The 16176-nt window shown below is 41.8% G+C and overlaps 1 protein-coding gene across 6 annotated transcripts in view; it reads right to left on the reverse strand.

Moving 5' to 3' along the window:
* Positions 1-1310: 1310 nt before the first annotated feature.
* The window catches only part of LOC113030084 (transcription factor COE1), a 107972-nt gene continuing 93106 nt past the window's right edge, over positions 1311-16176 (reverse strand). The window contains exons 11-17 of one of the 6 annotated variants that reach the window (XM_026181173.2): positions 15643-15731; positions 7278-7343; positions 7031-7193; positions 5951-6136; positions 5021-5218; positions 2915-2983; positions 1311-1499 (exon numbers count right to left, since the gene is read on the reverse strand). In XM_026181173.2, coding sequence (XP_026036958.1) covers positions 2916-2983; positions 5021-5218; positions 5951-6136; positions 7031-7193; positions 7278-7343; positions 15643-15731 — 770 coding nt within the window. In that variant the 3' untranslated portion in view covers positions 1311-1499; position 2915. The remainder of the gene's footprint in view (positions 1500-2914; positions 2984-5020; positions 5219-5950; positions 6137-7030; positions 7194-7277; positions 7344-15642; positions 15732-16176) is intronic. The other 5 variants (XM_026181175.2, XM_026181174.2, XM_026181178.2 and 2 more) reach the window with 5 other exon arrangements.

A 16176-nucleotide genomic window follows, 5' to 3' on the forward strand; every position in this document is an offset into this window, starting at 1 on the left:
TAAAGTAACGATTAAGCACAAATACAACTTGGTTCAGGTGGAATGAAGAGCATTTCTTTGTTAGTATTGCATGTTTTCTTGACCTATCCTAGAATCACACTTGTATTACTGCAGTCACTACAAAAACGTAAGCTTTCTTCATTTGAGCGCAGCTGCTGAAAGGTCTAATGTTGCTGTTCTTCTTGCAAGGACTCGTTGGCATTTGTTTTCACAAACACTTTTTGAAAAAAACGATTGTTCTTAATCCTCAGTTGCAATGTTTTGAACTTGACATTTGTTGCAGCGCAGCACTTTTCCCACTCAAGTTTCAAATCAAACTAGATGAGAAAGCAGGCAAGGAAAAAAGAAGCACAATCTGATTGGCCGGCTGATAAAAAAACAAAAAACAAAATAACAAACACAGCAAACCAAAAAAACCAAAGAAATATTTTTCAATTATGACAAAACTCAAGAAAACAAATCTCACACATCTAAATAAAAGTCTAAATTGCAGCAGTCTTTTAAGACATGTCCTCCCTCTCATAGAGGTCTCTGCGGCTGTATGCGTCTCAACCAGTTGCTGTAACAGGGATAATTGAGGGTAGGGGTCAAATCCTGAGCAGTGAAGCTGCTATTGGCACACAAAAATAATGTACTACTGTGTGGGAAAGGATCTGTGATCATTTGTTTCCTTTTTACATGCATCTACTGTCAAATCTATCTTCTACTACAAGTGAAGCAAGTCTGTTGGCTGAAAGACTGAAGATGCAGGACAGATGTATGTAGAGGAGGCTCAAAGTAAACTTCTTAAATGGCTAAAACTGGAGCATCAGATGCGGATAAGAAGCTTCCTCTTTTTTCCTCTTGGCGTGGCAAGGATTTGGCAAAGAGAAGTGAAAGCGTGTGTGAGTGTGTGTCTGGTTTGGCTTGTCTGTGTTGGCTGGATTTGACCCTGTGACTTCATCATCATTTTGACTCATCATCACTTCATCATTATCAGGTATGCTTCACATTTTACTCCTTCATTAAAGACAAAACTTCTTAAATAGAAACCACCTCGTGTAGGTTACAGTTAGAAGATGATTATCACACATAAACTGTTGCGTGAAAAGAAAAAAAAAGTCAACAAACACTCATGGGAGGAAGTGGATTCTCTCCAAAATAAATACACTTCCTGTGTCCTTGGAGAGTTGTAAGAGGCGTGGCCGTTCTCCTATAAAAAGCATCAAGGTGTACAAAGTCTAAACAACTTATTTTCTTGCAAACAGTTTGTTTTTTGTTCTTCTTCTTTTTCTCTCGAAGTTGTTTTGTTGTGTTAGAAAGGGCCTGAGTTGGGTTTGTTCCTTCAAATCGGGACAACTCCTTCCATCGCCGACCAGAGTCAGACTCACACTGAAGCCTCCACCACGATCAGTGAGAGTGTGCTTGGTTCAACTCTCTCTCTCTCACTCACACACGCACACACAAAATCATGCACACACACTTTTACATGGGTGGGACGATCATTCCCGGGATTGCTGCTGGGTGGGAGAAAGAGAAAAAAAAGAGAAAAGAGGGAGAGGAAGGAGGTGAAGAGAAGGAAAAATTAACTGTTAAAAACACAGCCAAATATTTCATCATCATAAAAAATCCCCCCTTTAAATACATCAATATGTTTTCCCATCTGCGCAGCTGTGTGACTGAAGCGACATTTAAAACATCAATAGACAAATAAATCAGTAAAGTGGTGCGGGGACGCATCTTTTAAGCTCACACACATTTAATTATGCGCAGCAACAGTTGGCATATTTTAACTGTACGTTTGTACGTGTGCCTGACAGATTGCATCATGGCATGTGCTGCCTTTAAACCCGAGGGATGGGTGTCAACATGTGAGAAGCAGAGCTCAGCCCAAAAGTGACACACACATACATGTCGCACACACAGAGCCGCGTTTACATCACTTCAGAGGACATTACTTTGGACATTATGTTCACTTCCTGGAGAATTACCCCAACCGTAACCACAACTACTGCGTGCCTGACCCCTACCTTTGCCCTGCACATTATCCTTGGTGGGCCCCTGTTGCTTTGAATACAGAGGTATGTTCCCATGAAATGTGCACAGCAAACTGGAGAAATTATTAAGTGAACAGTTTTTTATTTCACAGTGAGTGAAAACTATCAAGAAAAAAAGGATTAATTTATTTTAGTACCAGCATGACAAAATTGTTTCAGTAAAACCTCCAGTTTTTTCCTTTCAGTCACACACACACACACACACACACACACACACACACACACACACACACACACACACACACACACACACACACACACACACACACACCATGGAGCAGGTAGACTGACTGTAAAAACTGTCAAGAGAGTCGAACAGCTGTCATTGTTGATCGCTCCCTAGTAAGCTGCTAGTGTGTGATCACCCAGTGTCTGTGACAGAGGAAAGTGTGTGTGTGTGTGTGTGTGTGTGTGTGTGGAGCTGTAAGTGGGATGTGTTTATTTCAGCTGTGCTTTGAGGCTACGCTTTGAGTTCCCACACCCCCGCACATGCTCACTCTACACACACGCTCACATACAGCTACACAAAGCCAGTGATGTTGAGCAATAAATTTTCCACTCCAAATGTCTTTTTTGGGTGGGGGTCTTTGTAAATATCTAACTTCCCATCTTTCTTCCCAGCCAATAGGAAGACAGGGAGGAGTTACCCAGCAAAACAAATTTCTTGATCTGTACACGAGAAGAATGAAGAGTTGGCGATGAGGCGGGAGAGAGGGAAAGAAAAGCCGTACAAGGGTGAAAAAGCAGGAAAGTGTTTGCGCAATCGTTCAGTGGAAGATGTGAAACACGGCAATGGTTGCTTCAGTGAAATTAGTTGAGTAAATGTTCCAATGTAATGAGTTAACAGAGCTGAAGGAAGAATCAGTAGAGGAACATACTTCAGGTGAAGGCCAGGCCTTGTAGAGAGCTGGCTGTTGAGTACTTGCTAGAGTCCACAAATGTTTGATCTGGTAGAGAGAGGAAGGGAGAAATGATAAGGGAAGGGTGGCAGTTCAGAGGAATAATAAAGAGGGGAGGTTAGAAGTAAAAAGAAAAGACAGGAAAAAGAACTGAAAATGTTTTAATCCAAACTATTAAGCAAAACAAAAATAAAACTTAGATACAATAGTTTAAAGTTTAAAAAAAAAAGCTATTTAAATAGTTTAAACGTGGCGTTCTCAAAGTTTTGGTCACTGCTTGCCAATTTACTCTTAGTTACACAGGCCTAGAGACAGCCTGTTGGCAACCATGGCGCTGCTCCTAAAGAGGTATTAAGGTTTCCAGATGTGACAAATGCGCACTTTGTCTGCCATATTGGACATGATACATTCTTCAAATGGCTAGCAGTGGTTGCTGGAGGTTGGTGACTCTCACAAATCACCAAAGTTATTGTTGTTGTCGGTAGTTTTTCACGTTTGTCTGCAAATACTTGCTAACTACTTGCCGAGTGGGAGTACAACGTGAAAAAGTGCAACACAAAATGGTAAAAGAAGGTTTGCCTTCAAAGTAAAGGTTATACCTGTAACCAATATGGTTCAAAACACGTGACATTTACTTTAAAGTCAAACAATCGCCATTTCCAGTTTGCGTTACACTTTTCACAGTTTTGCTACAGTTTGGAAAGTAGCTGGACGGTGTTTGTAGACAAGACCGTCTACAGCAGGGGTGGGTAGGCAACTCCAGGCCTCAAGTGCTGGTGTCCTGCAGGTTTTAGATCCCACCCTGGGTTAACACACCTGAATCAAATGATTAGTTCATTACAAGGCCTCTGGAGAACTTCAAGACATGTTGAGGAGGTAATTTAGCCATTTAAGTCAGCTGTGTTGAATCAAGGACACGTCTAGTTCATGAAATCAGTCTATGTGACTGATTTCAACTAGGAACAGGCAGCAACCTCCAGAAACGTTAAACCAGCTGGTTAGGTAGCACATACCTTTCCATAGCAATGGCAAGCTGGCATCAGTTTGCCAACTAGTCTCTAGGCCTGTATGGCTGAGGCCTTGGGGAACCAAAAATATTCTGAGGGCTGCAAATGTTAACATCCAACACAGTTATTTAGCGTTTGTCTGATTTAGGGGAAGGTGGCTGTCATCTTTGTGGTTGTTTATGGCGTTTTAACCTTTATAGAGACTGCAACATTTCTTAATAGCAGCTGTATTTGTAAGTGTTGGATAATGTTTAGTCTGCTATGAAACAGAAGAGAAATGTTGCCTTGGTCTCATTCTGAGCTGCTATATAGCGTAATGTGACATGAGCTAGGACTGAAAGAAATACAGCATTGGATTATTTTCTTGTTGCACTTGCAGCTTCATAAAATGCTGCCACTGACCCATTAACTGCACTTTTATAACACTGAATTAAAGTTCCGCGTTTACATTTTCCTTCCTTTTCCAGTCATAAACTTATGTCGGTGTATAAGGGCTATTCTAAGTGGCAAGGGACGAGAACTTTCCAGATTCAACTTAAAGCTTTGGAAGGGATATTTTTATTATTCAAAAGTGGCAAAGTTAAGAGAGGAGAATTAGTTTAGCATTTTTTAAGTTGGATAAGCCTCATTACACCACAGATATTGTTGCCTGTAGTGTTTCAGGCCTGTAGCGCAGAAAAGAGAAAATTAATACTAATGAGTGAAAGTCATTTTAGCCCAGAATCACCTTATTACCATAAGCATGCAGACTCTCGAGACTCTGAATTGAATCTATTTGGAATAGCATTGTACCCATTTTCATTACAATCCAGTCAATAGCTCTTCCGTTATTTCACTAATAAACAGGAACGCCACAGGGGATGTTGGGACCAGTTTGGACCAAAGAAACTCATTAATCTAAAATATTTAACCCTAAAACAGTGTGTGCATGTGCTCACAATGCAGTAAGGATCTGAGAGGAGTTAGAGGATGATGTGACAGACTAGTTGAAAAAACAGGAACGAAATCATCCTAAACTCATGTGCTGGGGAAAATCCTACCTCGAAGCACCATATGATAGACTAACATGCTAAATTACCTTGAAGCCCGTTGCCGTTGGCACTGGTGCAGGAGGGTGGAGGGGACGACGAGGGCCTGACTACCGGAGCAAAGGCGGACTTTTGTTTAACTGCTGCTGACACCATGTTGGCTGGAGAGAAGGAGAAGACACCAGAAGAGGAGGAGCAGTTGGAGGGAAGAGAGGTGGAGGAGGCCATAGTAGGACTGGATGGAACAACTGGAGAGACAGGAGAGAGCAGACAGAAATTAAAATAAAAATGATTAAAGCTTCAGAAACTAATAGTTGATTCTCTTTTGAATGAAATGGGAGCACCTTCTTCCCTATTTGAGATATAAAGTGTGCTCATGGTGTGCAAATACAGGCAAAATTTGCTTTTCATTGTAAACAAATCAGGTTCCAGAGTTGTCAGATGTCCATCTATTGCATGTGGCTTAAAATGAACTTCATGGGAAGTGTCACCAGATGGTTCCAGTCTTCCAGTTTACTCTTCTCAAACAAAAAAATCTCGCTTCTCTCTACGTGGCTCCACTCTTCCCTCCCTCTCTGCTTTTTTTTTTGGTCTTTCCTTTCTGCTAAATGGAAATGGGATGCAATTAACCAACAGAGGGAGAAGAGGTGTGGCTGTCAGATAAAAGGCACTCTGGGAAGGAGGGAAGAGATGGACGGAGGACAAAATGGAGCGATGAGCCGTGAGTTGGTGATTGTTTTTGAAGACGCTGTGACAGAAAGCCCCATGGGGGAATCTCCACACAGCACATCTGAGACTTTCACTTTCTGTCCACAGGCATTTTGCGCGTGCGCGGTTCAGTATGCGTTTGTATGTGAGTGCATGGTGCTGCTTTCATCTGTGAGTCTGAAGGTACTGATGGTGTATGTGGGCAGTGTGGAGGACCTGAAATTAAATGGCAGCGGTGCAAACACATTGTAAAGGTGCACAGATCCACTCACTAGCATAAGGCGAGTTGGCTGCAGAGCCATTGAGGAAAGTGGGCGAGCCTCCCAGGTTGGTCATGCCGGTGTTGTTGGCGTAGCCATTCATGGTGCTGGTGACTGAGGTGTAACTGGTCTGCTGAGGTGTGGAGCTGGGCACATAACCGTGGGGTGACACACTACTGCTGCTGCGCACAAAACCTGCTGGAAATACGGAAAAAGGACTGAAGTGATGCTAATTAAAATAATTTATAATACACATCTCCACACACGGGAAGTTTCAATTTAGCATTTTCCTGGTTGCAGAACAGAACTCCACAGAAAGTGGAACAGTGGAAGCATGGAGTGTGTGGACATTGAAGATTTCCAGGGCTTCCAGTGTAGCCAAAGAACAGACTTCCCGTTCCATGTATTGTTCTTTTTTTTATAAATTAAAATTTAAAATAGTGAATAAACAAAACTAAATTGGCAATGGGCCTGAGGTAGAATTTCAGAAAATGAAACCCCTCTTTTGCTTTGCACAGTGATTTTTTTCCTTGCCAAGAGGAAGATTGACATGGTTTGGACATGTGCAGAGGAGGGAAAGTGGATATAATGGACATAGGATGTTGAATATAGAGTTGCCAGGCAGGAAGAAAAGAGGAAGACCTCAGAGGAGGTTTGTGGATGTAGTGACATGCAGAGGTTTGGTGTGACAGAGGAGGATGCTTGGGATGATCCACTGTGGTGACCTCTATATGGAGCAGCCTAAAGAGGAAGAAGATGTAGCTGAAGCCTGTTTAAACATGATTGGTCAGTAGGTCAGGTAGCTCCAAACAGAGACCAGAGAGTTTGAGTCTTGCCTTCAGATTCTGTATATAAATATATATAATAAATATATATGTTTATAGAGATTAAATACTATGGGATGGCTGATAAAGAAACAAATATCCTGTCTTTGATTTAAAACCAAAAATTACAAAGTTCCCTTTAAACCGATTTTAAACATGTTCCTGCAAATATGTAATAAAATGAGCTCATATGGTGTTTTTAGGCTGCGCTGTAGCGATGTTAAGTATTTAATGGCAATTACTAAACAGCATGATGACAAATTCTTACCCTGATTGGCTTGTGAGGGTTCGGATACGTTGACGGACAGCTGCCCGGTGAAAGAGTTGACTCCCATCATGCCACTGTGAGTTGAACTGGAAAGCTGGGTGTGACCTCGAGGAACGCTGTAAAGAGCTTCTGCGATGTCTGCTGCACGTTTGAGGATGATCTCCTGCAGGAAGAAGAAAGCGCTTTAGAATAAACACAATGGCAAAGTACTGATTTCCCTCTTTCCATGCGGTGTGTGCATGTGTACCTGGTTATTATGAGGCAAACCATAGAGGGCTTCCACCAGGTCTGCTGCTCTCTTCAGAATGACCTCCTGACACAAAGAGAGAGAAAAGTTGAAGACAGCAGCACGTATTACAGTTAATCACCTGTAACTGTCTCCTTCTTTCTACTTACATTTCCTTAAGAGACGGGAAGTATGAAAAACTTTGAATCCATAAAGTAAAATTGAGCTTCACACACCTGAAGGCACACCCATAATTTCCACTTATAATAGTTGCTAAATGATACACATGTGCATTCCCTTTCCCCTTACTTCACATCCATTTTACCATCTACTCACGATAAACAAATTGCTCCTCAGTCCTTTTAAAGGCAGATTACCTGCTGTCAAGTCAAGTGCTTTTATGTGCCTGTGCATCTTAATGACATCTTAAGGTGACAGGTATTTAAAATATACTCTGAAGTCAATCTAAAGTGCTGCAGGCTCTTCTGCTGTGCATCTCTGTTCAAAATAGACCACAGTGTGAGTAGTTTTGGTCTCGTGCTGCTCTATTTGTTTAACAGGCCAGGTGACCAATAAAGCCAGATTAAGCTAGTTTTCATTCACATTTTCTGGATCTTGTGATGGAAAGTGCAATCAGTTATTTGAGGATTTGATGCCTTCCCCTCCCCCACTTGTTCATGTCAGTCCTCCCCACACCCTCCCCTTCTTCTGCTTTCCTGGTCCAGCTTCAAGTGTTTCTCCTCCACTTGCTTTTTGCCATTTTGCACACATGCTGGGAATCGTCTCCTCCGTCTTCCACTCCCTTTTGCTCTTTTGCCAAGCCTCTTTATTGTTTCTCCTTGCTTCCTCACCCGCCCGCCCTCTTGGTTTCTTCCTCTTTCTCTCTGCGCCCACCCCGGGGTCTAAGGTGTCTTGTTTAACAGTTAATGTGTTGTCGTTTCCACAGCGTGAGGCTGCCCGGTGACAGACAGAAAATTACTCTGTGCTTCACAGTATTAACCTGCACCGTGTGACACGCTCACACACGTACTTACAGTTGGCTGCATGTGTGCTCTCCTGCGAGTTTGTGCCTGGTGGAACATATTGCCTCTCCATCAGTGTGTGTCTGTGTGTGCGTGTGTGAGGTCACAGAGCCAGTCAGCAGTTTTAGTGTGCCTGTCCACGGTGCTAAATTCAATCTCTTACACATTATTATGGTCTGGCTGCCTCTCTGTTAACCTCTCATTATTAGACTGGTGAGCTGAGACACACACACACACGCACGCACGCACGCACGCACGCACGCACGCACGCACGCACGCACGCACGCACACGCACACACACACACACACACACACACACACACACACACACACACAGAAATCTGATCCTGACTGTTCGAGTGGTTCCAGTAAGGCCAGTAGCTGATAAACGGGAAGGAAAGATGATCCTCTGGTAACATCATCATTATCAGGTCTGCAGGCTTTGGCTGCTACGTGATTCAAGTGTCTGGAATCGATGCACTCTGAATACTTTGTTCATATTTAGACGCACACATACATCACCTAATTAATCTTTCAGGTTGTGCTTGTCCGTAAATAGGAAAGTATGTTCGTCAGATTACCTCCTGGCTAATACAGATAAGTAACACTTCCAGCTACGTTTAGCTGACGTGAATGAGACTTAACGGGTTGTCAAAAAGCCCAACGATCCAGTTTTGACGTCCTATGGGCCTCGACAGCCTGCAGCCGCTTCAGAAACTAGGTAAAAAGTTCAAATTTGCTTAAAAAGTTGCACGTGTCTAAATATTTCAGGTTTCCGTTTAAAAACTGCTCATCTGGTGATTTACATGTAAAAGTTTAGGTACAGAGAGTGGACTTTATTACTTATTTCCATAATCCTGTCCAAGTTTAGATGTTTGCATGGATGTTTTTGACATGCAAATCACCAAATCAAAACTCACTGGGGTGTTTTTGGATCAACCACCTCCTTCGTGTTTCTGCCCATCAACTGCTGTCTCGGCTTACTGCGGATAATGATGAATTATGACAAGTGATGGAAACCATCTCTGAAATGTTTACTTGTTAACCATGAATCCTTTTGTTTACTTTAATTGCTGCAATAAAGTCCAATTTTACAGCTTTTTATCTCTGCTTGATTCTTTCTTGATCATGTCACATTTCATCTATTGTCAGGTATTTATGGAATATATACCTGACAAGCACTCATTTGTCATTTCAATTTTGTGCGTTTGTGTTTTGTCACTTTTCCAACTCAACATTGGATCGAATAAAGGATGCAAGTCCTTGATTGAGTTTATATAACTGCTTCTCCAGACTTTTGTAACCTTTAGCATAATCTATTCCTGTCTGTTTCGGGTAAAAATGCAGACAAACAGTTCGTCTGCCAGACTCACAGAGAGAGAGAGAGAGGCGGGAGGTGAGCTAAAGGGAAGGCAGATCTGCTGGCAAAGAGAAAGAATAACAGGAGGTGTCTAGGTGCTTTTACTGTCTGAGTTATGACCAGCACTAATGCGATAACCATACATTACACACACACGCAGACACACACATGTTGTATGCATTAGGACCAGGAAATGCTGAGCCGAGTCTCTGCGGGGTCAGATGTGTGTGTAACGTGCGTGTGCCAGGCCGGCACAGACACGGCACACACATGACTTATTCCTCCCTAATGCTGGCACATTAGCTGCCCGATCCGCTTCTAATGCGCCATTAGGGATGCCGTACATGCAGGGTCACACCTCGCAGTGAGATGATGTCATACTTTACATGTGGACTCACGGGAGATATCAGGTCCGATCACACACAGATACAGAGGTACTGACGTGTTCACTCATACACACGTCCTTTAGGGAGCGTTTCTTCTCTTGCTAAAAACGCTGCCAGATAGTGTTAGTACTTGAGGCTTCAGATTTTATTTCTTCTCATGGGTGGTGAGGTGGTGTCAACAAAGATATGTGTGACACACACACGGATTTAGAGTAGTTTCAAATATGTGTGTTCATGCATCACCACAATTACTCATAATGGTGATGCTGATGACATGACCTCAGTTATGTACGACATCATCAAAAGGAGTTGCATAGCAATGTCAGCTGAGTGAGTCACCAGAGGAAGTCACCACTCTTACAAGGGTGACACATACCTTTAAAACCATGAACACCCAAAACCTGAACTTAAGGAAAAGAGAGAGACGTGTCTGTGTCGAATGATCCAACAAAAGGAAAATATGCTTCCCAAATAACCGTTTACCAAGAAAAGAAATGTGTGAACTGCACCAATTCACTTCCATTACGACACTGAAGCATCACCTGTTCATGTCTCTACCTTATAACATATACCACCATCATTGAGGTGACTGTTGTTGTGATTTGGCTCTAAGTAAGACTGAATTGAAGTGAATTTGTGGACTTTACTTTTGAAGCCTCGAGTTGAGCGTCGCGTCACACCATGAGGGAGGAAGAGGCAGAAACACTGCATTCTCGGGTCCACCCTAAAGCAAACCCAGACTTATCATCTTTTTTACTCTAGCAGGGAGGATAATTTTCAAAATGAACTTAATGAAACTTAATAGAAAAGTTTTTACTGAGGTAAAACATCGAGTGAGGACTGAGCAATCACTCACACAGATGACGAGCAGTGGGTGGGTGATGTGCACATGCAAAATTTGGCCCTTGATTTTACAAAATGTATCTTTACCCCAGATAAGAAGCAAGATTATTATCTGAACAAATATAACCTTAAAATGGCGATTTGATGGGGAATTCTCATAACTATTCTTCAGGTTTTATGAATTAAAACCAGGTTAATGTTAAAAACGATGGAAACCACTATAGAAAAGTTGCTGACTTTTCAAAATAAAATGACACTCGTGATGTTGAAAACACAGCCTACTGTATGTGTCTTCAGGCGTAACGGTCCATATGTGCGTCGCTGTGTACAGAAAGTGTACGTGCACGTACATATGGCTGGATGTTGAAGAGATCACAGTGACACAAACTGGCAGCTGAATATTGCTGTGTGTTTGTGTGTGTTTGTGTGTGTGTAGCCAACAAAATCCCCTGAATGTTCACTGAACAATTATCGAATCGGCTGTCCACTGGTAATCCTCTCACACACTCCACTGCCCCGTCTGTTTGTCTGTCCGTCTGTCCGTCTGTCTTCTTTTTAGGCCTGGAAACAAACTCCTATAACTTCGATAAATGGGCTGATCGATTCTCAGGATGAGCAGCCAAGACTGTGGTGTGTGTACACGTGTGTGTGTCTGCATGTGTGTGGCTCTGGCGCCAACCGAAACACCCCCACTATATTCCATCGCCCAAACTTATTTCGCTCACCTGCTCACATGCACATACTCGCCATCATTATAACCATTTTCATATTGTTCTCTTATGTATCCAGCATCGCACTAACAGATAAGACAAATCCCCATGCAGTCCCTCCCTCTCTCTCTCTCTCCCTCTCTCTTTGGTGAGCAGCAATAATGAAGTCTCAGTTTGATCGACCACACGGCTACAAAATGATGAATTACCCAGCGACGGCCACACACATGCATCACACGCACAAAGACACACTCACACACAGAAGCAGATACAAGCATGTGCGATGAACCTTGATCTAAAGTGGGAGCACTGACGGTATAACACAGTTAATAACAAAGAAAGTACAGACTGTATTCAAATAAAGTCTGGCTTTAAAAGCTTTATGTCATCAGAATGATCTCTTTCTTTTTTTTGTAAATTGGCTCCACAGTGCTGTAAGCCTCAGAGAAATGCATGAACAGAGGTGAGGGGGAGATGGGATTGTACACTTGTTTTTCTCAGACTTTTGTCAATCATTGTCTAATTTCAAAAGTGATCTGAACTCATTTGCCATGTTTTTCACCCTTTACCCTGTGCCTGAAGAAACTGTGACATGTCCCTTGGTGAACAGACGCTTATTATCTTAAACCTCACTTCTCATGCTCCCGAAGAACTTCATCTTGATCTCACCATGACTGAAAATCTCTGGGAGATGCTTCATGTTTGGCTTTTGATTAATTCTTTATCATCTGTTGCTTCAGTGTGACACCTGATCAATGCATGGCATTACTTTGGTTGCTCTGATTGTAGCTTTATATAAAAATATTTTCCATGGCTTCAATAATGAGCCTGACCAGTTTTGATGGGAGTAAAAAAATAAAATAAAATGAAATAAAAAAAACAGGCCAAGAAAAAAATACTTTATAGTGCTTTGGGGTCAGATGTGATAATATTTGGTTCTAAAGGTATTTATGGATACATTTATTTGCTCGGCGTGCTCATTTGTTTTTTTTTTAACTGACAAACTTAAGCCAAAATAAGAAAATATGTCAACTAAGGCCGAGATAAGGCAAGATTGCTCAACTCCCCCTTTAAATATTTCACTTTTCATCACTTTTCTCATGAAGAGTTTTTTGGATTAAGGAATGCACACCTGCTATGTGCAAGAAGAAGAAACAGAAGAAAAAACTTAATTAGCATCCAGTGTTGCCAGTTAGTTAAGTGGCAATTTTGTCACATTACCAGCATATTTTGCAGAAAGCTTCAACTCAAACACAGCAGATTTTTCAGTGTGGTCTAAGTTTATTATTCCCCCCCTTTTCGATTTCATGTGAAACACAACAAAACAAGCTGGAAGCATTATGTATTACATGTTAGCAGGGCGTGTCTCTTGCTCACAAATTAAGCAGAAAGTCCGATTATGCTTGAAAAAGTGAGTCAGTCACTTCTCTGACTCAGCCTTTACCAGAAGCTCCTACTAACATCACTTATGGTATTGCACGCTTCAGGTTGCGAACCTCATTTCCTGCACAGATTTTTCTGCAGCACTTATTGCATTTATAGTAAGCTGAAACAGGACAGGCCTGCTCAGAAAAGCTTTTAAAAGAGTTAAATCTTCTCTGATGGGCTGGCTTCATTCCTCATATCCATCCCTGACTGCGATAACTTTTTGCACAATGTATGCTGTATTTATGTTAAGCCTTAAAAATGCAAAACACATTTTCAATCTGCCCAGTGCAACACAACAAACAACAAATGGACCATAGGTAATGAGTTACACTGAACTATCTTAGAATTGCCTGCATACGCAGACCATTAAAGAGGTGCCTGTTTAACCAGTGCAAAAATATACTGAAATTAACTGTTCCTATTCTTGAGAAGTATTGAACCATTGGCGTCATGGACCAGGAGAGTGACTCACAACTCACAACTCACAACTCACAACAGTGAGCTGCATAATATCCCATTGTTTGGGTTGTAAATTGATTTAAATGTATTCTTTAAAGCAGTGACTTGAAAAACTTGTCCAAATAACAATCATACTACTATATCACCCATGATTAAATGGTTAAGACAAAATGTTGATGGTCATACCCCTACAGCTGCGATCCATCCTCAGACAAGACTATGAATATTTGTGCACGGTGAATATAGTATAGGTTTGAGTAGGGAAATAGCATGGTTATGGGATAAAGCGAAGATAGAGTTAGGCGGCAATGTTAAGAACAGATTGTTGCTACCGTAGATTACATGGACAAAAGTACTGGGCTGCACCTCTTAGATCCTACATCTGAATTACATTTAATTTTAGATGTTTTTCGGTCCATTGTCACTGCTGTATAAAATCAAGCATGTTCTAAAGAGCTCACTGAGTTTCAGAGTGGTACTGTAGTAGGATGCCACCAATGCAACAAGTCAGTTTGGGAAGTTTCCACAGAAACTCAGACACAAAGTGACAGACCGGGTAAAGTTACAGAGTGGGGCTGCTGAGTGCTGAGCTCCAGTGCATAAAAACTGCTAACGCTCTGCTGATTCAAAAGCTGATAAGCTACAAACCCCCTTCAGCATTAAAATCAGCACAAATAACGTGGTCTAGGAGCTTCATGACATGGGTTTCCATGTTCGAGCAGCTCCTGGGGGTGTTATCACCAAACTAAAGCAGAACTTTTAGGAGAAAGTCTTTCCACTTGGCAGTCATCTTAAAAAGCCCCTGGGGAGTTATCAGCAACAAGGACAAACTTTTATCTCATTGAAAAAGGAGAAAGCTACAACTTTAATCTTAATGATCAGTTATATCAAAATGCATGTATGGAACTATTGCTGATATCTGAGAAAAGTTACTGACTTTGCCACAAATAAGGTTTTAAAAGTTTTCCCGCCTTAAAGGTCACATTTTGTACTGTACATGTGACCTTTTTTTTTTTTTAAACTATTTTACACCTTAATTTATGGCGCAGATATTATCTGTGTCTCTGGCTCATCTCAGCAGAGCACTGTAAACCTTAAGAATAAGAAAAAATGATAATTACACTCAGCTACATGTTCACTATGACATCCAGGACCCCATCCAGGGTGGCTGTAGAGCAGGCTGTAGGTAGTAGAGCAGGTCACCTACTATAAAGAAGGTTGATGTTTTGATCCTCATCATCTCATTTCTAAATTTGACCGTACTGCAGGTTTATTAGCTTTTAAGCAACAGTGAGCTCATTACTGTTTACCATAAGTGAAAGCAACAAATCCACCAGTTATGTTTATTGCGTAACGTATTGAACACGTTCCCACGGTGATGGTGGACATTACATCTGATTGATAACACATGTGGTTGATCCAGGGTGTCACCATGACCGTGATGACACAGCTGTATCACCACATCCATCACATCGTGACCAGCGCCCACTCTTTGATGATGTCACAGCAAAGACAGCCAATCATGGACTAGTTCCAGCAGGAATGGCGAACCAATCAACAGCAGCTGTTTACAAGGGCATGACCTCTGCCTTCACAGATACACAATTTCAGACTTGAAACAGGTCGACTTGTGAACACACACACACACACACACACACACACACACACACACACACACACACACACACACACACACACACACACACACACTTTGAGAGAAGTCATCCTGCATGTACAGAGCAAGATGACAGAGTTTGGTATCAAAGCGGAGCTCATCGTTTGGTGCTAATTGTTTACATCTGCTGAACCTTTAAACACGCTGCTTGATCTCCAGCTGATAAACAAATAATCAGATATGACTCTCTGATCTGGAAGAGACTCAAGCACTCACCCTGTAAATGTGGAGCTAAGAAACTGACACACAAAGGGTTCACAAAGAGGTAAAAGAACAGCCCACAGGAGATTTAAAAACACATATTCTCGTCAGAAATATAAAAAACAAGCATATACAAAGCAAATAAAATATAAGCACAAAGTTCTTTCATTCACATCTTTGTAAAGCTACAGTTTCTGTCCTTTTTGAAATATCCCTAAACAAAAGACAAGTTCTTGTTTTATTCTAAGTCCAACAAGCTGTGGTACAAATGGGCAAGTTGTGAATGTGAACTGTTTCGGTACCTTTGGCAGCCTCTCAGGGTCACCAGGGTGCCGAGGAATGACCTTCTGTAGCCTCTGGAAGCCGTAGTCGATGGTAGGTTCGTTTAACGCTGGAGAGGACAAAGAGAAACAGAAACAGAGGGAATAAGTAATATGGAATTTTCCTGAGAACAACTGGAAACACTCCATCTCCAGTGTTGACATCATGCTGCACTTGTGGGTGTAGCTGGAAAGTTTTCTGACATAAACCCATAACTCAATAACTGGGAGTTTAAATCTTTCAACTTTGCACCTGCATTGAGTGTTTATTCAGCCAATCAGTGGCTACAGAAACAAGCTGTGGACACAACTCTAAATCACTACCTGTTAAATTCATGCTGCAAGCTTGTCAGCACAAAGTGCCACTTTACACATTATATTTGTGTCCATCTAAATCCATCTTTCAGGCTAGACCTCCACCAACTCCTGCTGGATATTACAGGCTCACTCTAATATGTCCATCACTTAGCTGCTAACAGGAGGGGAAAGCACTTTATGGCTCTTTATTACCTTCAA

This window comes from Astatotilapia calliptera, chromosome 10 (genome assembly GCF_964374335.1).
Source record: "Astatotilapia calliptera chromosome 10, fAstCal68.1, whole genome shotgun sequence".
NCBI classification, from domain to species: Eukaryota; Metazoa; Chordata; class Actinopteri; order Cichliformes; family Cichlidae; genus Astatotilapia; species Astatotilapia calliptera.